The sequence below is a fragment of the Sceloporus occidentalis genome, unplaced genomic scaffold, assembly GCF_023333645.1.
Source record: "Sceloporus occidentalis isolate IW3139 unplaced genomic scaffold, rSceOcc1.0.p SCAF_1, whole genome shotgun sequence".
NCBI classification, from domain to species: Eukaryota; Metazoa; Chordata; class Lepidosauria; order Squamata; family Phrynosomatidae; genus Sceloporus; species Sceloporus occidentalis.
Genome location: NW_028316981.1, coordinates 109,254,540 through 109,280,593, shown reverse-complemented (window position 1 = coordinate 109,280,593; position 26,054 = coordinate 109,254,540). Strand labels below are relative to the sequence as shown.

Here is a 26,054-nt window from a genome sequence, read left to right as displayed (position 1 = left end):
TATTTACTTTTCATTCCTCTAGTTCATTCACTCAGTCATAAGAAGAGTGATATGAGTGTCACTACAGATTACTGGTTTTCCCATATTTTGCTCCACAGAATTATGGACCTGGATATAGTTACTTTTAAGAAATTACAAAAGGCAGAGGTATAGTGTATCTGTTTCTGGTGTGGTACTCTACCGAGTAAAACCCAAAATAAGACCATAAGTGAAATGCATAGTCCCTATTATTAACTCATTTTTCTTCACACAACAGAATTTCATTGGAAATCTGTGCCCTATTAATCAGATTCACAAATTAAGCAAATTAACTCACAAATTAAGCTAAACATGTATTTGAGGAAGTAGGCTCAATCCTACAAAAGCTCATGCTAACAACTTCTTTCTTTCACTTAGTCTCAAAGGTGCTACTAGTTCCCTTTGCATACTGATTTTCCAGACTAACACAGCTATATCTTTAAGTCAACCCTGTGTTTAACTTCCAATGACCATTCACAATGCAAAAAATACAGACGTGGAAAAACACATGGTATAACTAGCAGGTGTCTTTCACCAATTTCAGGAACACCTCTACAGAAAAAAAAATGCTAAAAATATTGTCTAATTTATAAAAGCCAAGCCACAAGAAAGGAAGAAGATCTCAAATTGTTTCAAGTGGTGTTAAATAAGATACCTGGCTGAAGAAATAGGGCTTTAACCCTTCCCAGAATTGTAGGAAGAAACTGCCCCCTCCTCAATGTGTTATTAATTGCAAAGGGTGAAAGTGAAAGGGTTAAGATCTATATCCCTTAGTGTCTATAAATTCCATCCCACCCTGCTGCAGTAGGTTTTAGAAAAATAAAAAGATGCTGGAATTCTGCCTGAGTCACTTGGGTGGGATACAGACCGCCCAAAAAGGGCGGTCTGCTGGTGCCTTCTTTTCTGCCGGTGGGATAAACCGTGCGGTTTAATAATAATAAATAAAAGCTTTATTTATATACCGCCCTTCTAAAAAATCAGGGCGGTTTCCTGTCAGCAAAAGTGGATTCTTTTTCTGGCGCCCTTGTGATGCCCGAGAGCGTCCGTAGCATCAAAAGGGCAGTGCCCGTGTGTATATTTTGATGTACGGAATACGTACTAAGGTTAGGGAGCGTCTGCATTGTGCGCACTCCCTAACCCTAGTACCGCCGCCACCACGCCACATTTTGTCCGTCTGTATCGGACCATAGTTTGTCTCAGTTAGTCAACATTCATGCAAATCACAAAAAATAATAAAACACATAAAACCACAAAAGGAGCCCTATTGAAACAGACAAAGCACAATCATGGAGGCCCCCCATACATGCCCCCTTTACCCCCCCCCCCACCCTCCTGTTGGACTGTCAGGTTTGTGTAATGAACTAAGTGGCTTGTAATTAAATCCACTGGTGTTGTCAGACTTTCATTTCTTTGCTTTGCTGCAACCCCACACTCATGTTAGACCATTTATATGCAGGTACACCTTGAGTCAGACTTTCCCTGCTTCTTTTTGCTTTGGTTTTTAGCCCCGGAGCATGGCTTTGGTCCAGTTTCTAGCTGCTTTCAACGTGTGTGTCACCTAAACATCCTGCCTTCAAAATGGATGGAAAATGAACCAAAGCCATACTCCGGGGCTAAAAACCAAAGCAAAAAGAAGCAGGGATAGTCCGACTCAAATTCAGAAAACATCAATGTATAGTTGCAAAAATATCATATAATACTTCATTTTGTTCAGAGACCAATGAAGGTGATCTCTCATGAGATGGTTCTAAATTAATGCTCTGTTAAAACATAAATGCCTTTAATTCTGTGTGGTGTGTGTATGTATATCACTGAGTTCTCTGTCAACTTATGATGGGCTGAGGTATAAATAAATAAAATGAATAGAATGATAGAATCTAATCTAGAGTTCCTAATGGCCAACATTCTTATTTTCAGAAAGATAATATGTCACACAAATGCTTCTAACCTGCCTTCCTATGCTGATATGCATTACAGAGGAAGTCAGACTTGTGGTTCTCTTACCCCATTTTTCCATCCTTGTATTAATCCATGTACACTTCTATGCACTATGGGCCTGTTATGCTAACAAAGCAATTTTCCTTATTTGTAGTTGTGTGCATACATGTACAAATAAAGCCTGACTTTAATTGTGTGATTATTTCCTACTTCAAAGTAAATATACACAACTTGTTTGAACTGCACTGTACTGATTTCCTGTATGCATACCACATTTCTGGAAAAGATGTTAGCTCCAACATCTACCTTTACATGTCCACGTACTGTATGAGATTGTATATGAATGTCAAAAAAGGACAGGAAGACTAAAACATAAACAAAAACAAAAAAACAAACATTTTGGCTAAATCTTCCTATCAGTCTAATTCATCTGGGTCAGACATCTTTGTACTCCATTGGTGTAATATTTCCATGCAAAAATTGCCAGGACTTAATTATTTTTTATCACATATTACCCAAATATGTGTCACAGATCTATAATAAAATATGACTACAATCATTTTAACTTTGTTTAAAAAAGGGTGCAAAGCAGAGACAAATATTGCTTGGAAATTCCACACTCCTACTAAGTTTAAGGGAATAGGTCACACTGGCATATTTCAGCAACATCCTGCTGAACAATATTTATAGCTCTACATGATTAGTTCAGTCCATGGTAAAATTATATACGCTGTGCTGTTCTGGCTAAGACACTACATGCTGACCCCCCCCCCCTCACTCCCGGCAGTCCCAAGAGAACACAGTAACTCAGTACAAAAGGTTTGCATTAAGTGTAATGAAACAAATGACAAAATCAATAAACCAGGAACTATGAGGCTATCATAAAAATGATGTAAACCCAGAGTTCACAATGGTTATAGAGCTATTTAAAATTGTAATTAAAACCAGCACAATTTCCCCCTCAGATAAAAGCCTCTTTGACAGCCCCAAATATATGCTACAGGAAATTTTCAACAAATATATTCAAAGTTGGCATGAAGTCAGCATAAATTAGTCAAGGATAACCTCTGTGTGTACTTTTTTTTAATTCAAAGGAAGCAAAAATTGAAAATGATGTGATTTTTAAATCACACTGCCATTCATTTAACAAAGGTACAGAGAGAACAACCACTAATGGTACTGAAGAACCCAAAACAATTTAGTTATTTCTTTGCATCAGCTGCCTGACAAAATGGGGTATTTCAAGCATGAATGTCAATCAATTCTGCAAAGGATCAATTTGAGGACCGCAGTTTATCTACTCCTATAAGACTGTAAAGCAAGATCCAGTAACATGTTCCTTTGGGGGGACTCCCAAGGATAATCATAATCTCTGCATTTTTGTATGCAGTAACCACCCTTGCCCCTAGACTGTATATTAGACATTCTCCACAAAATTTTCTGCAGCTTATTTGGAAGGACACTTTCAAAGAATATTCTTAAAGTCAACTTTTGTACAAAGCCAATGAAGGACTTTGTGCTTTGTTTCTCACATTGTTTGATCAATTTGGGCTCTGGATAATTCAAAATGGCTGGGTAAAAACTGCAATATATGGATACCTCTCCATTGACGCCCCCTTGTTGTGGGGGAGAGGCTTGCACAGCCTAATGATGTTGTGAGCTATGCTGGCGGTGGTATAAAAGCCACTGGCAGGGCCTCCCATGCAAGACAGGTCACAACTGAAGGGTCTGACCAAGAGCGCCAAAGGGCAGGATGGGCTCTCTAGCCTTATGGCAACCATCCTAGGAGAAGGAAAACTCTAATCCCAAACCCGGGCAGATGGTGCTCGTCTAACCCTGTAAGGTCAACCATCTAAGAGAAGGAAACTCTAATCAAACCTACAACCCGAGGACCTCGCTGCTACCGTCCATGCTTGTCAAGGCCTCAGCAGACAAACCTCTGGTTTAAAGGGTGAGGCCAGTTCTGTGAACACTGCGCTCCACCAGAAAAATCCATTGCACAGGCTCGAAGGATACATCCAATCTCCAAAAAAGCCCTGTAGCGATAGGCGAGGGACGAAACGGCAGGTGTAAAGATGCACTGGAAGCCGCAGACCCAACCCTGCATGCAGGCGGTTCAGGACTTTGGTCGCTTGAGACTGACTGGGGATGACAGTCTTGTTCGGCAGCATCCTGAATGACCAAGCAGCCTTTTTTAAGGAGAGCACTGCTTGCTCCTTATGGAGAGGGGCCTAGAAAAGGTGGCCTAAAGAAAGCTCATCCCCAACAACCTGTTTGGCTAGCCGCAGCCAACGGGCATCTTCTGATGTGGTCAAACAAAGACAAAGAGACAAAGGCACACACCAGCCTTCAATGGTGCAAATAGACTAACGCTTGCATGCTGGAACATCAGAACCATGCAAGATTCTGCAGACAGTGGACGTCCTGAGCGCCGTTCTGCTCTAATAGCCCATGAACTGTAATGACTTAACATCAACATCGCTGCTCTTAGTGAAGTTCGTCTCCACGAGGAAGGCAGCCTGAAAGAACACGGTGCCGGCTACACACTCTAGTGGTCGGGCAAACCCAAAACTGAAAAACATCTTTCAGGTGTAGGCTTCATGATCAAAAATTCCATTGCCTCCAAACTCGAAACCTTGCCAACAGTCCATGGTAAAATCTGATCGCATTATCTCCTTACGCCTCCCACATGCTGTTCTCTTCAGTATATATGCCCCAACTATGCAAGCTGACTTTTTGGAGAAAGACAAATTCTACTCAGACCTACGCCACCCTATACAAAAAGTCCCTGCAGAAGACAAAATCATTATCCTTGGTGACATCAATGCCAGAGTAGGAAAGAACTTTGAAGCCTGGAAAGGTGTTTTAGGCAAGCATGGTGTTGGAAACTGTAATGATAACGGACGCCTCCTGCTAGAGTTTTGTGCAGAACAGCAGCTGACTATTACAAACACCATCTTGCAGCAGAAAGATAGCCTGAAGACAACCTGGATGCATCCCCGATCCAAACACTGGCACCTCACTGACTATATCCTAGTGCGCCAGAGAAATATTTGTGATGTCCGTCATACCCAAGTGATGCCCAGTGCAGAATGTCAAACAGATCATCGCCTCGTAAGATGCAAACTAAGGCGGGTTACACACCGCCAAAAAATACGTATTCCATACGTATTAGGGTTAGGAAGGGGCGGTGCTTCCGCACCCCGCTAACCCTAGTACTATAGAATACGTACAATATGGCAGCACCCCTTCCACATGGGGGCCGCCATATTGACGTAACGGACGCTCTGCGTCCGCACGTGGCGCGCCGGAAGTGACGCCGCGAGTGCACCCTTTGGCACTTGCGGCGCCTCTTCCGGGGCCCGAGAAGGAGCGCGATTTCCGCGTTCCTTTTCTGCAGCGTCCGGGAGTCGCGCCGTTTAAAGGCTACATCTCCCGGACGCTGCAAGCGGCGGCGGAGCCAGACCGCCACTTTTCGGCGGTCTATAACCTGCCTAAATCTTCATTTTCAGTTGAAACCTAAGAGGGGTGGCACCCTAAAGAGGAGACTCCAAGTCAACAATCTTCAACAAGCTGCCATAAGAAACAACTTCCAGGCAAATTTGCAAACAAAACTTGAAGACCATCCTGTAGACTCTTCTCCTACAGTGCTTTGGCAACATATCAAAAACAGTATCCTGCAATCTGCGGAAGAATCCTTAGGGTTCTCCCTCAAGAAAAACCAAGACTGGTTTGATGAAAACAATCAAGAGATCCAGGAACTGTTGGCAAAGAAGAGAACTGTTCACCAGGCACACCTCGCCCAGCCATCCTGCCATGCCAAAAAAGCAGCCTTTCACCTCACATGTAGTCAACTCCAACAAAAACTCCGAGACATTCAGAACAAGTGGTGGATCAATTTAGCAGAAAAGACACAACGTTGTGCAGATCTGGGTGACTCCAGAGGATTTTATGAAGCTCTTAAAGCAGTGTTTGGACCTACATATCAGATCCAAAGCTCCCTATACAGTACAGATGGTCAAACACTAATCACAGATAAAGCTTCCATTCTGAACCGATGGGCTGAACATTTCCAAAGCCTCTTTAATGCTAACTGAGCAGTCCAAGACTCAGCTATTCAACATATGACACAACAACCAATGAAGAAGGCATTGGATATAGCTCCCACTTTGGAAGAAACCGTTAAGGCCATACAGCAAATGAAAAATGGCAAAGCTGCCAGGATTGATGGAATTCCACCTGAAGCTTGGAAACATGGAGGTCATGTACTCCATGCTAAACTCCACAAGCTCCTTCTGAGTTGCTGGGAAAAAGGCAAACTGCCACCAGATCTCCGAGATGCAGTCATCATCACCCTGTACAAGAAAAAAGGAGCAAAATCAGATTGCTCAAACTATCGAGGTATAACACTGCTCTCCATTGCTGGAAAAATCCTTGCAAGGATACTGCTGAACAGATTAGTCCCTGGTATTGCAGAACTTCTCCCTGAAAGCCAATGCGGCTTTAGAGCTAGCTGGAGCACTACAGATATGGTATTTGCCCTTAGACAACTGCAAGAGAAATGTAGAGAGCAGAGCAGAACAAAGGACTCTATGTAACATTTGTCGACCTCACCAAAGCCTTCGACACTGTGAGTAGAAAAGGTCTGTGGCAGATCCTGGAATGACTAGGATGCCCCCCCAAATTCCTCAAAATGATCATCCTGCTACATGAAGGCCAGCAAGGTCAAGTCAGATATGTCAGCGCTCTCTCAGAGCCCTTTCTAATAACAAACGGTGTGAAACAAGGTTGTGTTCTTGCTCCAACTCTATTTACAATCTTCTTCAGCTCCAAAGGGCTATGGCAGATCTCAAAGAAGAAGACGGCATTTATAGACGCTACCATACTGATGGTAGCCTGTTTAGCTTAAGCCGCCTGAGGGCCCGCACTGAGACTCTAAACTATCTAGTCCACGAGCTGCTTTTTGCTGACGATGCTGCCCTCGTTGCCCATACGGAAGCAGCTCTGCAGCACCTAACATCTTGTTTTGCAACAGCTGCAGAGCTCTTTGGACTGGAAGTCAGTCTGAAGAAAATGGAAGTTTTCTACCAGCCGGCACCTCAGGAAGAACACTACCATCCCCACATCACTGTAGGCACATCTGTGCTTAAGTCCGTCCAGCAGTTCACCTACCTGGGAAGCATCATCTCCTCAGATGCCAAGATTGATAAAGAGATCGATCACAGACTGGCAAAGGCATATAGTGCATTCAGAACGCTTCACAAAAGAGTCTGGAGTAACAAACACTTGAGGCGAGGCACAAAAATCAGTGTGTATAGAGCCATTGCACTGTCTATTCTCCTTTATGGGTCTGAAACATGGGTCACCTATTGCCAACACCTATGACTCCTTGAACACTTTCATCAGCACTGTTTATACACAATTCTAAATATACACTGGACTCACTATGTGACAAATGTTGCTGTCCTTGAGTACGCAGGGATCACCAGCATTGAGGCCATGCTATTGAGGATGCAGCTGCGCTGGGCAGGACACGTTTCTAGGATGGAGGACCATTGCCTCCCAAAAATAGTATTCTATGGTGAACTCACCATGGGACAGCATAAGAGGGGCACCCCAAAGAAGAGATACAAGGATTCCCTGAAACAACATCTCAGGCTTGGCCAAATTGATCACCAACAATAGTCCGTCCTGGCCTCGCATCAGGAGGCATGGAGACGCACTATCCACGATGCTGCAGCCTTTTTCGAAAGCTCACGGCGAATGAGTCTTGAAGAGAAAAGACAACGCAGAAAGAACCACAACCCAGAAACATCACCCAAGGAGACTTTCCGCTGTGCTTTCTGCAACCGGACCTGTTTGTCCCGGATTGGCCTTTTTAGTCACCAACATGCTTGTACAAAGCACAGGATGAGTCCTTCCTGAATCTTTGTTCGCGAAGTAAAGCCAGAGAGAGAGAGAGAGATGGATACAAGTTTAGAATCAACATCATGCTAGCACTGTTTGCCCATTTGGGCTTAGGTAGTGCCTTAAAACCTTCCTCAGAGAGTTTCCTGACATCTGAGGCAAGATCTGTGGCATGCAAAAGGGTGTAGTGAGGAAGGGAGACTGCCCCTGCCAATTCCACTGGTAGAAACTGTTCCCCCAGTATGTGCCCTGCCTTGGATTCTGAATATAATTTGTGGGAGCCTCATGGGAACAATACTTAAACAGATGAGCCAGACTGAGACCTGCTGGGAGCAACATGCCTCCCCGAATTGTACCACTAGGCAATAGGCAAAACCATTTCCAGGTAAGGGCTGGGGGTGTGTGTGATGGACTGAAGGCATAACACCACCTGTTCCATTAATTTTCTACTGAAGCTACATTTACCACTGTATGTTTTTTCTCACTCAGTGCAGAGCACAAAACATGCATCTGAGGGAATAAGCTGAAGTTTACAAAAGGTCACACTACCAAATTCTTTCTTTCAGTTACTCTCATAGATGCTACAAGTTCTCTTTGCAAACTCAATCCAGAGCAGTCTGAGAGTTATGCATAATCATTTCAGAATCAAATTTTCCAAATAACTGCAGTTTTTCTAATGGGAAATTATAATTACAGTGCGACCTCAATATCCGCAGGCTTGCCATCCACGGATTTCAACATCGGCGGACAGCAAACCCGCATTGTCTCCAATAGTGGTGCATGCGTGTGGCTGCACCACCTTTAGAGTCAGCCCCCATTTGGGATTTCATTGTATGCTTTTGAGTGCAAACCCGGATTTCAGGGAAGGCAGAAAATTAGAAGGCACCATTCTTCCCTTTCCCCACAATCACTGAGGAGGAGTTTCCTGCTTCCATCTCCCCCCCTTCTTCGCATGCTTGCAAAGAACGCACCCACCCCACCTGGTTGTGTGTGTGTGTGTGTGTGTAAGTGAAAAATATGATTAGAGAAGAAGGGATAAGGGAGAAAGGAACAATTAGTCTGGGTGTTTGCTTGTTTGCTTCTTTTGTGGTCATTCCAACCTCAGGTGAATCCACTCACCTGGCTCCTCTGTGCTTTGCAAGAGAACAAGAGCAATAGAGAAAGAAAGAAAGAAAGAAAGAAAGAAAGAAAGAAGAGAGACCTTCCCAGCTCACAATCCGTACAACCCACTGGCCACCTGCCACTTTGGTGCACCAGCAACCTTTGCTGTGCTTCGGGATGATTGCCCAACCCAACTCCTTGCAGGCAAAAAAGACTCTCCCTCCTTCCAGGCTGGAGGCACCGGCAGCTAAGGAGGCAACAACTTTTCCTTTTAAGTGACTGCAGTGCAAACCTGACAGCTCAGCTGTCTGTGCCTTTTGCACCCTCCCTCAGCACCTCTGCAAAGAGGCAGGAGGTGGGAGAACCAAGTGTGTGGGGGTGTGAGGTTTCGGTAGAACTCTCAGAGGCCTTAGGGCACGGTGACCAGGGCATGACCTTCTCTTGCAGGACATAGTCCTCCTCTTCAGCCTCCTGTCCAGGAGGGATTCCAAAATGTCTTCCCTTTTGAGCAGGAAGTTATCTTTATATGCACACTGGCCTGTTGTCCTTCCTTTTCCAGGACACAGTCCTCTATTTCTAACTTCTGTCCAATAATTCCAAAATATCCTCCTTTTTAGCAGGCCCAAGAAACATGAATTTATATTTATATGCAGGGTGGCCAACCATCCTCTTTTTCCACATACCACCATCGGGGCAACAGAACCTGAGCATCCATGAATTGTTGTATCTGCAGGGTGGTGGTGGTCCGGAATGGATCACCCATGGAAGGTCCCACTTATATATTCCTTACACTGTAGCATTAAAGAATATCTTTATACTAAGAGTAAATGTTGCTAGTGGAAACAATATTAGCAATGTCTGCCTGTCTTTTTTCAGTCAGGACATGTTGTCCAGAGAAATATTACTCTTGTAGTGCATTTGCAAGTTTACATTTTAGCTCACATTTTAATAATGCTTAGTGAAAGAAAATGTTTCAGTTTCAAAATTATAACATCCTGTTCAAAGTCATTCTCATCAGGCACAATGTTAAACTCAATAGTAGGCTCAGACTTTTCCTCACTGGTATACATGACAAAACAGAGAGGAACATTACCTGTACTGACATTTCATATGCTTGTAACTTACAATGCATTCATTCCCTTTGGTATGTTATCCATCAGGTCTGTGTAAATAGCCATATCAGAACACATGTCAGTGACATATAGCAAGTCATCTTTTCTATCAGGTTTGTACTGCCAGCATAGTGTGAGAAAAATGTAAGACACGCCAGCCTACTGAGTTGGTGCAACTGTGTTATTGAAACAAATAAGAATATACTAGTTTGAAAACAATCGCTATCACATGTCTCAGCAATGATGCTATTATGCTGCTTGGTGTTCCATGGTCTCATGCTCGGTCTTCTGCACCACATCTCTAATGCTGCCCTACTCAGATCATGTTTGTCTGCTTGGGAATAGCAAGGGGAAGGGAGGGGTAGGGGAGGAGAATCATGCCAATCACTCCAAGTGACTCCCAGAATATTGGAACTGCAGTGGAAGAGATCTACTGTACTTCCTATCCTATGGAAAAGCAGCAATATTTGAACTATTGACAGGGTTTTCCCACAATGAAAATGAGTGTTCCAGCAATGCAAAGCAGCAACAGAAAAGACACGATGTCATGGGATAAGTAGCAGCCAAAGACACTATTATCCTACTACAATTGTGTGATAAAGTACAGAGTCCCATCTTATTTTCCAGAGACTCAGACTGCATTCATATTATCTCTAATTGAAAGAAATTAATACACTTCTGAGGGGTGTGTAGGTGTGGGTGAATGTACCTGTATGTGTGTTATACTACACACAAAAAGACATATACACACTTGGAAGAACATCATGAGACTGCCAAGCTCTATAGTCCCTTCTGAGGGAAAGAAGCCGACAAATGTATCATTTAGTTCACAATTTCTTGCTCTCCAGCTGGGTCACTGCCATTAACTGGGAGTCCAGTTTTCCCACCTTTCTCCATGCCTAAAAAAGACTGTATGAGCTTAAAAGCTCCTCAGAATTTTTCATCTGGATTTGTTGTTAACTTGAGTCAATCTTGACCATGGCAACCCTGCTGATGAGACATCTCCAAGACCTCTGTCCTCCACTGCTCTGCTCAACTCCTGCAAACTCATACTAGTGATCTCTTTAATAGAGTCCATCCATCTTGCATGCAGCCTTCCTCTCTTTCTACTTCCCTCTACCTTTCCTAGCATTACTGTTTTTTCCAATGCTTCGTGCCTTCTCATGATGTGTCCAAAGTACGACAACCTGAGTTTTGTCATTTTGGCTTCTAGGGAGATTTCTGGGTAGATTTGCTCCAAGACCCATTTGTTGGTCTTTTTGGCTGTCCATGGAATCCTTTGCACTCTTCTCCAGCACCACAGCTCAAATGAGTTGATTTTCCTCCTGTCTTCCTTCTTAACTGTCCATCTCTCACATCCATACATGGCAAAAGGGAATGCAATGGCTTGTACAATTCTAACTTTTGTGCTCAGTTGAATATCCTTGCATTTTAGGATCTTCTCTAGTTCTTTCACAGCGGTCCTTCCCATTCTTAATCTTCTTCTTATTTCCTGGCTGCAGTCAACATTTCTATCAATGTTTGATCCCAGGTATGAGAATTACTTTACTATTTCTATTTCTTCATTGTCTAATTCAAATTTGTGTAGGTTCTCTGTGGTCATTATTTTTGTTTTCTTTATGTTCAACAATAGGCCTGCCTTTGCACTTTCTTCCTTGATCTTTCTTAGTAGTTGTTCTAGGTCTTTGAAGTATTCTGCTAGTTTTGTGGTGTCAGCTGTGTATCTCAGATAGTTGATAATCTTTTCTCCTATTTTCACTCCTCCTTCTTCTGTGTCCTAGCCTGCTTTTCTTATAATATGTTCTGCATATAAGTTGAACAAGTAGGGGAATAAAATGCAGCCTTGCCTGACTCCTTTGCCAATTGGGAACCATTCTGTTTCTCCATGTTCTGTTGTGACTTTAGCGTTTTGTCCTGAGTATAGATTCCTCATCAAGACTATCAAATGTGTTGGCACTCCCATGTCTTTAAGGGTGTTTCATAGACTTTTATGATCTATGCAGTTAAAGGCTTTGCTATAGTCTATAAAGCACATGATGGCGGGATACAAACCGCCATATAGTACGTATTGTATACGTACTAGGGTTAGGAAGGGGCGGTGCTTCCGCACCCCCCTAACCCTAGTACGTATACAATACGTACAAGATGGCGGCGCCCCTTCCACATGGGCGCCATCTTTACGTACTGGACGCATAGCGTCCAGATGTGTCACAGCGCCTATGACGTCGCGAATGCGTCAGCGGCGCCTCGCAACGTCATAGAGGCGCCGCAAAAAGAAGCTCCGAAATGGAGCTTCTTTTTTGCTCTGCGCGGGAGCCGCGCGGTTTGGCTGCTGCAGCTCCCACACGGAGCAAATGGCGCCGGTGGGGGAACGCCGCAAAGCGGCAGTTTGTATCCCGCCATTGATTTTCTTTTGGAACTCCCTGGTGCACTCCATTATCCATTATATGTTTGCAGTGTGGTCCCTAATACCTCTTCCTTTCCTGAACCCCACTTGGACCTCTGGGATTTCTCTCTCCATGTAGAGTTTTGAGCATAATTTTGCTTGCATGGGCTATTAGTGCCATGGTTCTATAGTTGCTGCAGTCTTTTGCATCTCCTTTTTTATCTAATGTTATTACTATTGAGATCATGTACTGTATTGGATTTTATTGATTGTATTTGTATGTTTTTATTGGGTTGTAACCCTGCTTTGATCCGCAGGGAGAGGTGGGGAAATATAAATAAAAATATTATAATATTATCATCATCATCATCATCGTCATCATCTGGCCTTAGAGGGAGTGAAAGGACAGGCCCAACGCCATTGGACCTGAAGAGAAAGAGCCCTCCCCTCCCTCCTTCCAACTGTCATCTTCTGGCCTTAGAGGGAGTGAAAGGACAGGCCCAACACCATCGGGCCCGGCCTTGATTAAGAAAAAGAGCCTTCCCTCCAGTCCATCTGCCTTGGTCCAGGCCTCAGAGGGAGAGAAGAATGCTGGACCTGATCCCCTCCCCCCCCCCAACCATTCCATTCTCCTTTCTCGTGTCTTTTTAGATTGTAAGCCTGAGGGCAGGAAACCATCTATTATCCCCTGTGTTGTTAAGTTGCCCGGATTCCCAGTGATTCGGCGGCATATAAATAAATCCTATTATTATTATTATTATTATTATTAGGATCATCTTGTCTTTTTTAGCTGCTGCATTGCACTGCTGAATCATGTTCAGCTTGTGGTCTACTGTGACTCCCAGATCCCTTTCACATGCACTGTTGTCAATCCAGGTGTCACCTATCCTTTATCTGAGCCTTTTCCCCCTGCACTAATGTAGTACTCTACATTTCTTTTAGTTTTTTACTTTTAGTTCGGGGTTGGGTTTTGTTTTTTTTTTAAATTCTGATTCTGCTTTCTGGGGTATTTGCTACCCCTCCTAATTCAATGTCATCTACAAATTTGAGAAGCACACCCTCTATTCTATAATCCAAGTCATTAATAAAGATCTTGAATAGTGTTGGGCCCAGGGCAGCACTGTGTGACACCCTGCTAGTCACTCCTGTCCAGGATGAATCGGGATCATTGGTGAACATCCCTTGAGTTTGGTCTGTCAACCAACTACATCTATGGCTAACAATAACATTGTCTAGCCCACATTTTACTAGGGTTTTTTGCAAAAATCATGGGGCACCAGTATGTCAGAGGCCATACTGAAATCAAGATATGCTACATCCACAGCATTCCCTTCATCTACCAAGGTTGCATGCTATCAAAAAAGGATATAAGATTAGCGTGGCATGCCTTGTTTTTAAGAAACCTATGTTGGCTTTCAATGATCACATCATTCATTTTTAAGTGCTTTCAGACTGTCTGTTTAAACTGATAAAATTCTTTCCTGGTATTGACTGGGCAGTAATAATTTGGGTCCTCATCCCCAATTTTTTAAGATAGGGACAATATTTGCTGGGACGTCTCCTGTTTGCCAGGAATTCTCAAATATTATTACAGTGGTTCTGAGATTGTGCAAACATTACATGAGGTTGCATACAATCCATTTTCCAAGCATTTTCCCAAGCTCGCCCACAGTTACAATATTCAACCTTTGGAGTTATTTGTTTGCCAGTATACTAACTGGGACCAGGAGAAATATTAAACACAATCATAAAGCGTTTAGTTGGATTAATTATACTCACTTGTGGAAACTATTCCTCTGGGCTCAAGTGACAAGTGTTCTTGGGGACCATTCCATTACACACATTCAACTTTTGCCTCAAATAGAAAGTCTAACAATGTCCTGCTTATGGTCTTACCTGACCATGTTAACATTACTGATGACAGCCTTTTGATAAGAGTCAAGGACCTCACAAAACATCTTTTTCAGTTCCTCTTATACAGACATCAAAAATAAAAATAAAAACAGGGCAATACAGATGTACATAACACAGAAAAAGTGGCTAACCAGAGCATCCTGGACAACTAAAGCTCTTAAGTGCAGCCATATAGCTTGGAAGTAATTTCTTATAGTAATGAGAATTACCTTATTAGTAAAAAAAGTAATGAATCAATTTCTGGAGTTATGAGGTGGTGATGCAAATAATTAAGCAAATTAGCAATGTTGAGGGAGGTGCTTAGCCAAACAAGCACTGTTATTACACTTTACTTATCGGGCAGAAGCAGGTGGCAATGTGATGTAGGACCCTTTTAAGACAATGTGGTGTAGGACCCTTTTAAGAAAGAACAAATTCTGCCTGTGATATATGTTTAACCTCCAAAGGACAAAAACAGTGCATAATCAACAAATGACATAATGTACTACTTTCTTCCACTCATCTCTGAAATAATGAACAGAAACAAGAAGCACTGTTATAACAATTAAAGCTGTATCGCAATTAGCTTATAATAATTAAAATGTAATGTGTTAGCTTTGTGTGTAGTAACAATTTGAAGCTCTGCCTGATCCTGTGTCTGTAATAATAACTGCTAAAATATTTTATATAAGTAGTTTGTATTTCCACAAGGAATATGAGAAATGTCACAACATTTGAAGAAAATGCAGCCTAAAATTCCTTAAACTTAGCTAATATCAACCAAATGAAATATCTGAATGGAGTTTATCACATGGGGGAGAAAGCATCATGCTCCCGTTTTTTTCTGTTACCATTGTGCAATTGTGAAAAAAATGATCACACAACGTCGGGATGATCGCGTTGCCCACAAGTTATCAAAGTGTCATGTTCCCATCAGATTGTATTAACGAAATCATTAATAATATCTCAAAAGCGCAATCTAAATGTTATTACCACAAGTGTGTACTTACAAAGCGCTACAATTGCACAATTGTGCATTTCTGAAATTGCAGTTTCATTCCCAGCTTGCTATTCAAAATAACAGCACTGATGGTGGGGGGGGGGGGGGAAGAGGGGAGAACTGCCAAGATATCTCTTCCGCACCTGTGCAGAGACTACAAAAATGGAACCATAACATTTTAGATATGTACACTAAAAGCGCAGTTCTTCTGTAATTAAAGTGGAACTGCATCGGTTTTGATTTAGGTGTGATCATCTCCCATTACTGTTTTGTTGCTATTGTGCGATTGTGCAATGGCACAATGGTAACAGAAAATAAAGGGAGCATGACACTTTCTCCCCCGTGTGATAAACTCCAATATAATTGCTTAAATATACAGTGGAACTTTCCTATCCATGTAAGATGTGTTCCAGGGCCTCCCACAGATGGGAAAAGTACAGATGGGCACCCCATATTATTAAATGGGCGGTGACATGGACATGTCCACATCAGTGTGTCCACTTGCACTTACCACCATTGATTAATATAGGGTGTGGTGAGCCATGGATACACCGATCCATGGATCACTAATGCCAATGTGTTAGGCCCACTGTATATGCAGTGTAAAATGATTCTTTGGAAGGTCTGAAAAAATAAAGCAATTCTATCCATACCTTTTCCAGGACAATTATTGTATATACCCATGTATAAGTCTAGAAATTTTAGTCAAAAAACTGACTCCCAAAACCCCAGTCAACTTATCCACAGTACTGTACTTTAACTCTTGTTTAAAAAGGAACCATGCCCTGGTGAAAAGCAAGAACATAATCTGTCCAGGAAGCATCGACCCCTCTCTGTTCTCTCATTCAACCTTTAGGATGAGCACAAGCAGTTGTGTCTGCTGGAATTTTGTAAGTTGTTTAGCATCATTTCCCTTTCGTTCATCTTTTAATATAATAATATAATAATAAAGCTTTTATTTATATACCGCTTTTTCTTTCAGATCAAAGCGGTGTACATACAGTAAAATTCTGTGACACATGTAAAATACAATATTAAAACCAATTATAAAACAGTTCTCAACAATTCAATTTTTAAAAACAGTGTAACTAGGATGGGAGGGATAACAATTATGGGTCGTCGTCTAATCTGGTTGGGGAATACTTTAGATCCTTTGTCACATGCCCTTAGATTTAACTCTTGACATATCCAGAAGTCATATCAAAATCTATAATTTTGGCCCCAAAACCTACCGTTGACTTATACATGAGATCGACTTATAGTCGAGTATATACGTTATATTCTTCTTAACTAAAGCAAAATGAATTTCCAGGCTAAATCGGTACATAAATATGAGTGCTATTCTAGATTTGTGAACAAATTATTTTGAAATTTGTAGTGTTCAAATTAGATTATTGTAAAGAAAAAAACCTAGACTCAGTATTTATGTTTAAACCAAACAATCTTTAAAAACCCCTGTAACCTATACTTGCATATTTATTTTAATAAAGATAAAATTTTGTAAAGTTTATTTTTAGTTAAGGTAAAGTTTATTATAAGTTAGCTGAAGTCAATTTAAACTTTCTAATTACCTAATATTATGCTGGGGCACAGGTGGCAGGGGAAAGGGGGTAGTGCCAAAGTGGCATTGAGACAGTGAAGGAAATTCATTTTTCATGGGTGACAAGTATGGCTTTTAAGTGATTTGATGCTGAAACATCCCCGCCTTGGCAGCGTAGCCCAGTGTCAGAGGCTGAAAAGAAATGGAAATACTCCTATGCTCAAGATGTCAATCCTTTTCTGCATACTGCTTTAATTTCCACTGACTTGCTTTCAGTTGCCTAACTTGCACCATTTGCAGAGGCAAGAATTTTAGCCAATGTTTGTAAAGTTCAGGTATTAAGATTTAAAATGCAGGTAGAAGACACATTACATTCTCGAGGCTCATTAGTGAAACCCTATGCTCCTCCTCAAGTATAATTTAAACCTGTTGTGTATCCAAAGGGATCTTGCAGCACCTCTGACTGTGTGAAAGAAGTTGTAGCATGAGCTTTTGTAGAATCAAAACTACATAGTCTCTAAAAGCTCATGCTATAACTTCTTTCACGCAGTTTGTCCCAAAGGTGCTGCAAGCTCCCTTTGCAAACTGATATTCCAGACTAACACACTTATGCCTCTGAAATGAACCTGTTGTGTGAACCTTCCCTGTGAATGCCACATCATCTCCCTGTTTCCCCAAATTGGTTCTGGTACTACATTGGGGGGGGGGGGGGGGGGAGAATCATAGGAATACTGGAGACAAATTCATCATGTGGCATCCATCCGTGTCTCTATGATACATTATTTCTAAACCATGGGACATATGTTACCAGGGTAATGGTGGTTTAGAAATTGCCCATATTTCATACAGTTGGCCCACCCCTTATGTGGGCTTGCCTTTCGCGTATGTGAGCTCACATGGAAGATTTCTGGAGAAATAACAGAAAGAGAGGAGTTCTCACATGCTCAGAGCTTCCCGGAGGAGCTTCTAAAGACCTTGGCTTCAAAGAAATAGCTTTTGCACTTTCCACCAGAAGTGGCCATTCTAGATGGCAGCTGCCATTCTCATTGTGGAGAGTCCCCCCGCCCCCAAGACGTTTGCTGTTTTCTGCCAATTCTCATTTACTTCTTTCCAGTTAGAAAAAGAGGTGCTGTGTGGTGCCAATGAGAAGCCTGGTTATGGGAGAGGAACTTTTAATGTCACAGGAGCAATATTAAGCAGTGTTAAGCAAGTTGAAGTTCTGTTTCAGTAGTCTTCTACTGGTAGGCATGATTCTCCACTCAGGCTGATTCTACTTGTCTCTTTGGAGACACAGAAATTAGGATTGTCACAGACTGTAGAAAGCATTGAAGAAACAGGAAGGCCAATCCAGCGGAATTGACTCAACATTGATCTCTGTGTGTTTTCAGATGTTCCAAGGGTACAACTGCATGAGATTTTTCCTAGCCTCCCAGGACTTTGCAATACAGAGACAGTATGATTAACAAGACCTCATTTTGTATACTTCTGCTTTCTCACCAATAACCATAACAATGCTGAAGTAGCCTAATTAGCACTGACAAAGTCAGCTACATTCTTATGTAGGAAAATCAAACTTGACCCAGGTTATTCATTTCTGATTATCACACTACTATAAAGTAATCTTTGTGGTTTGTCCATGAAGACAATTTTGAAACTTCAACTAGTCCTGAAGGCACCTTCCCAGGTTTTCACCCAGACCAAGTAATCTCAATACAAGATGCAAATTCTTTAACAATTTCTCAAGTTATCATCTTGCTTCCAGGATTAATTCAGGGTATAACTCTTGACTTTTGAAGGTATTAACAGTCTGACACTAGAGTATTTCTATAACGATACCCTCCTGCTTCCACTTCAGAGACACTCCACCATGACCTCTTGCCATGTGAGGTGTACAACTGTCATATACATTGTGAAACAGCCTTCCTAGAGTGATAAACCTTGTCCAATCTTGGTACATCTCTCAACAGTCCACAAAGACTATGTTACTTAAATACTGGCATGCTAATAATAATAATAATTATTATTATTATTATTATTATTATTATTTGTATCCCGCCCCTCTGAGAACAATTGGGGCGGCTTAACCAAGTTAAAAATACAGAACATATAAAATCCCTAATACCCTCCCTTCCTTAAAAAAGTATTAAATCCAATACAGTATTTAAAAAGGCACAAAACAAAAAATACACAAACATACAAGTTAAAAACTGACCAAAAAGTCAGCAACATCACACCCGCAAACAATCAGTGGGAGCAGCAGTATCTTTCCCAGATGTTCTTCTAAGGCCGGGTTCTCTATTCTATTCTAATTTAATTGCTGCTGATGCTGCAGTAATTTACAATTAGTTTTATTTGTAGTTGTCTATGTTTTCTTTTTAGATTGTGAAATATATTGAGGACCATGGCTGTATATTGATGTGTGTATGTATGTGTGTGTGTGCGTGTGTGCGTGTGTGTGTGTATAATTGATGTATATACATCAATAATATATAATATGTATATTAATAGTATATTAATAATGATCATCATGATAATGAGAATTAAACCAATATAATGTCAAAAAACAGCATGATCAGCATATGTCTGGGTTGTAGAGAAACAAAAAATGTAACCAAGAAGTCATGAAATTGACTGATTAATTTGAGGAGTGATGATGAAACTGACCACAATGTTGTTTTACTGACTCATCAGCATGTTAATAAATAATAAAAGTTTTATTTTTATACCGCCCTTCTTCAAATCAGGGCGGTGTACAACAAATTCATATAAAAACAGTAGACACTAAGCCAATACAAATACAAAATCCATGTACAAAGAGCTAAACATTTTAAAAACATTGCAACCTCATGCCAGTCTACAGTGCTGGCAGAGGGGGGGGGGGAGAATAATAGTCTAGGGGAAAATATTCAGGGGTAAGCCTGACCGAATAAATAGGTTTTTAAACCCTTCTTAAATTGGGGTAGGGAGGTAGTTGCGCGAAGCTCTGCGGGCAGCGAGTTCCAGAGGCTGGGGGCCGAGATCGTAAAGGCCCTCTTAGAGGTAGAAACTAATCTAGCCTCCGGAACTCTTAGAAGTTGCTGCCCAGATGATCTGAGGGTGTGGGGCGGATTGTATGGGGAGAGGCGGTCCATCAGGTACCCTGGGCCCAAGCCATTTAGGGCTTTATTTAGGGGTTTAATTGAGGGTATGTCCCACTGAAATCATTGGTCCTTGCATAGGCAAGCACAGAAAAGCACTGATAATATTGGTTGCTCCCTGTCCTGATCTGGGATAATTTTTCTGATTTATTTTCAAATAAAGGGTCCACTCAGATTTTTGCAAGGTATGCTTATTTTTTTAAATCCATATTAAAATAATATTTTAGAGATTTTAAAACAAGGATGCATCGTGGAACATAGTGACTATCAGTTTTTAATAAATTGCTTTAATTCCTGCCATTTCTTTGGGATGTTGTTTCATCCTGTATCTCTCAGATGCAATACATTGCTGGAGAAACAATCTTCCCACCCCACTGAGGTGTTCATTTTTCAATTACTGTCCTCTGAAGAGAAAACCAATTTTTATGGTCATGGAGATTTTAATTTTTTCTAAATGAGAAAAATAAAATGGCAAACACTTTATCTTCTTCTCAAAGAGTTTTGCCTCACCCCTGTAGTATAACTAAAGGTAAATAGCTGATTTCAAGGTGGCTGAAATGACTAAGAAGTATATAATGACAATTTGGTAGCTTAGGTTAATTCATTCACAGGATCACAGAATCATAGAGTTGGAAGAGACCGCAAGGGCCATCCAGTCCAACCCCCTGTATTTTGCTGAATATCAGAAATTGATCTCTAACATTAGCTTATATGATAGCCTTTTGGCTGAAGAGTGGGGTATAAAATTATTATTATTATTATTATTATTATTATTATTATTATTAAATAATACAAATAAATAAGCCATCAGAAGTGCAGGTTGTAAGATTTAGTTTAAATCTGTGAATATACTAAAACCAAAATAGCATAAAGAAAACATAAAAAGCAGAATACAGTACCAACAAATTTAAAAGAGATGAGAATAACTTGCTCTTATTGAAGCATCCTTCTTCTAAAAATCATATACAAAAATTACTTTGAAGGTAACATTTAAAAATGTAAAAACTAATTTAAATATATTCTTACATATTTTAAAACTTTAGTTTCAAAATAGTTTTTATGTATCATTTTTCAATATAGAGTTTTCATTGTAAAATACTCTTTTTTCACATTTCTGTTATATGTATGAGCAACAGTGTTACATAGAAGCTTGACATCTCATGAAAGAAAATTAACAAATCCGAATAATTTGAAATTAAGATTGGATTTGTATGATCAACTCTCTTTAATGATTCTTTAATAATAATTAATGACAAAGACTCCTTTTGCAAGGAGAGAAAAAATAATAAATTGCATAGTTATCTTTAGCTGTAATGGCAATTAGGAATGTGAACTGTAATTCCTCTTTTCAATTTTGACCTCATCCATTAACTCACCGAATGGTATTGCGGAATTTCTATAGCTAAGCCTTCCATTTTGAAACATGGGACAGTAATATTCATGTATTTTACTGCACTTTTATACTAATTACTGCAATAATGTATCCGAATTAATTTGCAAATTTAGGATGGTAAATACTAACAACTGCTTCACCGCCCTCATTATTTTTATAACTAGAGCAGAGAAATGCAAAGTATGATTCCCTGGATTTAATTTGCATCCCACAAGTTTTTTTTGTATACATTACAAAAACACATTTGTATACATTAGACACATCCAGACTGATTAAAAATATCAGAAAGTCCCATATTCTGTTACCACTCTTTCTGATTTTATTTTGGTGAGCCATACATGTTTTGTTCATCCCAGGATATTTTCTGTCAGCTCCCAGTATATTGACAGACTTTTTATACCAACTCCTCATGCTGGTTTATTTTAAAAATATATAAAATAGGAAAGAATAGGAATAACATCTAGGACTTTTCATATATACACACATTTCTTATATTTACATTCTTGTTCATGAATGCACTTGCTCTCTTTTGCAGCCCATCTATAATAATAATAATTATTATTATTATTCCTCTCCTGAATGAATTATTATTATTATTATTATTATTATTATTATTATTAGCCTGCCTCTCCCTACAGATCAAGGTGGGTTACAATAAAAGAAATAAAAATACATAGCACAATATAGTAATCAATATATAACCCAACAGAATAAACAATTAAACAATACCCACTCTTTCACCAACAACAAAATAATAACAATCAAATACAAATTACATACTTAAAATAATTAAATAATTATAAAACAGTTTAAAACAGGCAAATGGAGTAGGACAGCCAGGGGCAGACAGGCTGTCATTGTGATGGGAGGTCAGTCTGGGAAGCCCTGCCGGAAGAAATCCATCTTGACTGCTCATTTAAAGGTGTCCAAGGTGGTAATATGACAGACCTCGTCTAGCAGGTCATTCCACACTTTCAGAGCAGCCAATGAGAAGGTCCTCTGGGAAACTGCAGCCAACCTGACCTTCTTAGGCTGCAGTAAACTCTTCCCAGAGGACATGAGTGTGTGGGGTGGATTATAGGGGAGGAGGCACTCCTGCAAGTAAGCTGGGCCCAAGCCATGTAGGTCTTTAGGTCCAGCTTTGTAGGGTCCATCTTTGTAGTTGGTTCCATCTTTGTAGTTATTATTGTGCATCTTCAAGTTGTTTCTGATTTATGGTGACCCTAAGGCAAACCTATCATGGGCTTTTCTGGGACTGAGAGTGTGTGACTCACCCAAGGTCACAGAGTCGGTTTTCATGAGCAAGCAGGGAATCGGATCCTGACTGACAGAGTCATAATCCAATGCCACTATATACCATACCACTCTGGCTCTATATAGTTGACCTTACCCCTTTAAACAGACTCCTGGGTTCTTTCCATACTACCCAGTTATATTACTATGATTCCATCCTTCAAAATACAGAGAATTACAATTTTGGGAGGTGTATTCAGAATTTTTAACCAGCGAACTCTAGAACCTCCCCAAACCACAAACCTCAGGTTTCTCTAAGATGTTCCCATAATAGTTAAAATGGAATATAAAATGGCCCCATAGATGATGGAATCTTGGAGGAGTGCTCATATATTCAGCAATAATGTAAAGGTGTAACTCAAAAGTGACCAGCTATTTAAAGGCATGGAAAACGCTTCATGTTGTACAGGATGTGGTGTATATACACTCCTTAAATGAACAAGAATGTAAATATAAGAAATGTGTGTATATATGAAATTTAGTTTCAGACCAAACTGTATTATAGATATTCTACTTACAAATTCTTCACATCTGTAATTCCTCGGAAAGCCTTCCTTGGGATGCCTTGGATCTGATTTTCACTTAAGTCCCTAAATAAAAGAAAATATGCACTTGTTAAGAAAAAAAGAGGTTTTGAAAACACATACTGGCCTGAAGAAATGCTCGTTCAGACATGGACTGAAAAATATTTATACATTTACTATTTTTTACAAAAACGTTTGCTGTAGAGATTTTCACATTTGCAAAGAACTGCCAAAAACTAACAAAACCCACATACATACAGATGTAAAGAGCAGCTATTCCTAAGGGATCTATGGATTCCCATTACTGTGTGTTTGGATTAAATAGTGTCCTCAATTTACTTTGGTAGGTTATAAATGCAGTTTTTAAATTCATTTAAAATATGCTCTTGAATTGTCATAGTAAACTTAAGAAATGAAACAAAGAAAGCAAACTGCATGTGGGAGGAAAGGATGATTGATACAGCACAGAAGGCAAAATATGCAACATTTAATATGTGTCTACTCAAGAGGACGGCCCAGTGAGTTCAGTAAGACTTTTTATATGTGTATAGTGCAGCCTTGTTTAATGATGAAATCTCTCAGTAGCCCCAACTCCTTTGGAAGTAAAATCATAAAACAGCATATAAATGTTGCACTGAATACTGAAAAAGCAGGATCAAACCGATTGAACTATATCTTCCATTATGGATTGAAGAAACTTCAGTATATTCCAAGGAAGGTGAGCCAAGAAGATCGATCACAGTTTTTCAGAACGGTAACCAACTTTATACTGCCACAATATATTTTAATGTTTTAGGCCATTCTATTCCAAAACAGCAGATTATAAAATAAAATCAATATAACTGAAATATGTATTCAAACGTATCACAAAGTTAGTCAAATAACTATGTAACATCTTTATTAGCAAGCACAGGAAACCGCCTTTCCAATAGTACTCTTAGACATTGAAATTATTTTTAAGGACAAAGGACAGTTCCCCAAATTTTGATACCTTTATCTTTCTGAGGGATGTTTTAAGTTGTTCATCTTAAAGCCAGATTTTCAACTAAGTCACATCCATTAGAAAGCACTCTGTAGAATTTTTCTCCTTTAAAGTGAATTTTGTATTATACTGTGAGCCTCGATCAAATTGATTTTATTGAATAACAAGCCTTGTGGTTCTGAATGAGAGCACTACACAGAAAACCTGCACTGACATCCCAGGTCAAGCTATGTCACCAAGGGCTTTATTCTGTTTTCCATCAGGCTGATGGTCCATTCAACCCCCACCCCAAATGTCCTTGTCAGACTAATTCAATTTCTACTAGTCATCTAGTCTACACCAATTCCTCTTAGTAGCTGTAATTATTCTCTCAGACAGACACACACATAAAGGGGCACACATAATACTGTTTTGACAAAGACAGCTTTCCAAACACACCCAAATTCTATCACACTCCCAAATTAGGAAGAATTGACTTGAGAGATACCCCATCTTTCCCAATCTGTTCCCAGCTATTTGATACTGAGATATTAAATGCTTCACAACAGGCCTTTGTTCTCTCTGTGTGATTAACTGTCGAGACACACCCATGCAACACTAGAGTACTATACTGCTGAAAGCACTGCAGGACAGCAACAACAATTGCTCTGTGAAATAAGTATGTATTTGGACAATTGAGGATTAACATAACAAACAATGACAGAGAGAAAACTTGATGTGCTTTCAATTCAAGAGAATCAAAATGTTGTCTTTGCAATACATTCTTGTGACTTTTGTAATACAATTCATTTATGTGACTTCAGTCAGAAAGGAGAGGTTACAAGCTCATAATTTTAAATTATGTTCCTCGTATTCTAGTGTATGAAGATAATTTATACTATTGCTGCCACTTTTATTTTTGTACTTTGTCTTTTCTCCAGTTATTCAACAAAGGAGAGGGTTGAAGGATAGTCATCCTTTTGGATGGATGGATGGATGGATAGACAGACAGATAGATAGATAGATAGATAGATAGATAGATAGATAGATAGCTCTACTTGGAACTCGTGATAATTTTCTCTTCTGTGAGGATTCACTCCCCCTTCTAAGAATGCATTCCCTAAAACTCCAGGATTATGCAGTGATTTCATAAATTCACAAATATTTCTTTTATACTGACAACCTGACAGCTTTAAAGTTCCTGCTGAGGCAGTGCAAAAGTTCCACCTGTAAGTTGCCTTTATGAGGCCACCCATTCACTACTAGTATGCCCTGCTAAATAGGTTTAGAAGTTTTCAAGTATGTTGATCTCTGCTTGACAGCCATATTGCAAAACATTCTTAAAAGATTCATTTTCAAGGATGATAACGGCTGCAATCAGAGTGTCCTAATGCAGACAAGTTCTATAATGTAAAAGTATGTAATTTTTCCATATTTATGTTTTCCCATTTTCTGAAACAGTGCAGTCAGTTTCTCAAAGGTATCTTACTTGAACCTCACAGTCATTAGAAAATAGCATCTGGCCATACCATACAGGTTGAGCACACCTTATCCAAAATTGCTTGGTACCAGAAGTGTTTTCAACATCAGAAGTGTTTGAATTTTGCAATATGTACACAATGAAATATCTTGGAGATGGGGCCCAAACCTAAACACAAAATTCATTTATGTTTCATATTCAGCTTAAACACATAGCATGACGGTAATTTTATACCACATTTTAAATCATTTTGTGCCTGAAACAAAGTTAGCGTACACTGAATCAACAGAAAGCAAAGGTGTCACTATCTTGAGGGACTTGTGAAAAACGTTTTGGTTTTTGGAGTATTTCAGATTTTGGAATTCAGGATA

The 26,054-nt window shown here is 40.1% G+C and overlaps 1 protein-coding gene across 1 annotated transcript in view; it reads right to left on the bottom strand.

Annotated features, from left to right (window-relative positions):
• LOC149321949 (slit homolog 3 protein-like) overlaps nucleotides 1-26,054 on the bottom strand; it is a 602,937-nt gene that overhangs the window by 281,133 nt on the left and 295,750 nt on the right. Inside the window, exon 5 of the mRNA XM_089520445.1 lies at nucleotides 23,237-23,308. Coding sequence (XP_089376571.1) covers nucleotides 23,237-23,308 — 72 coding nt within the window. The remainder of the gene's footprint in view (nucleotides 1-23,236; nucleotides 23,309-26,054) is intronic.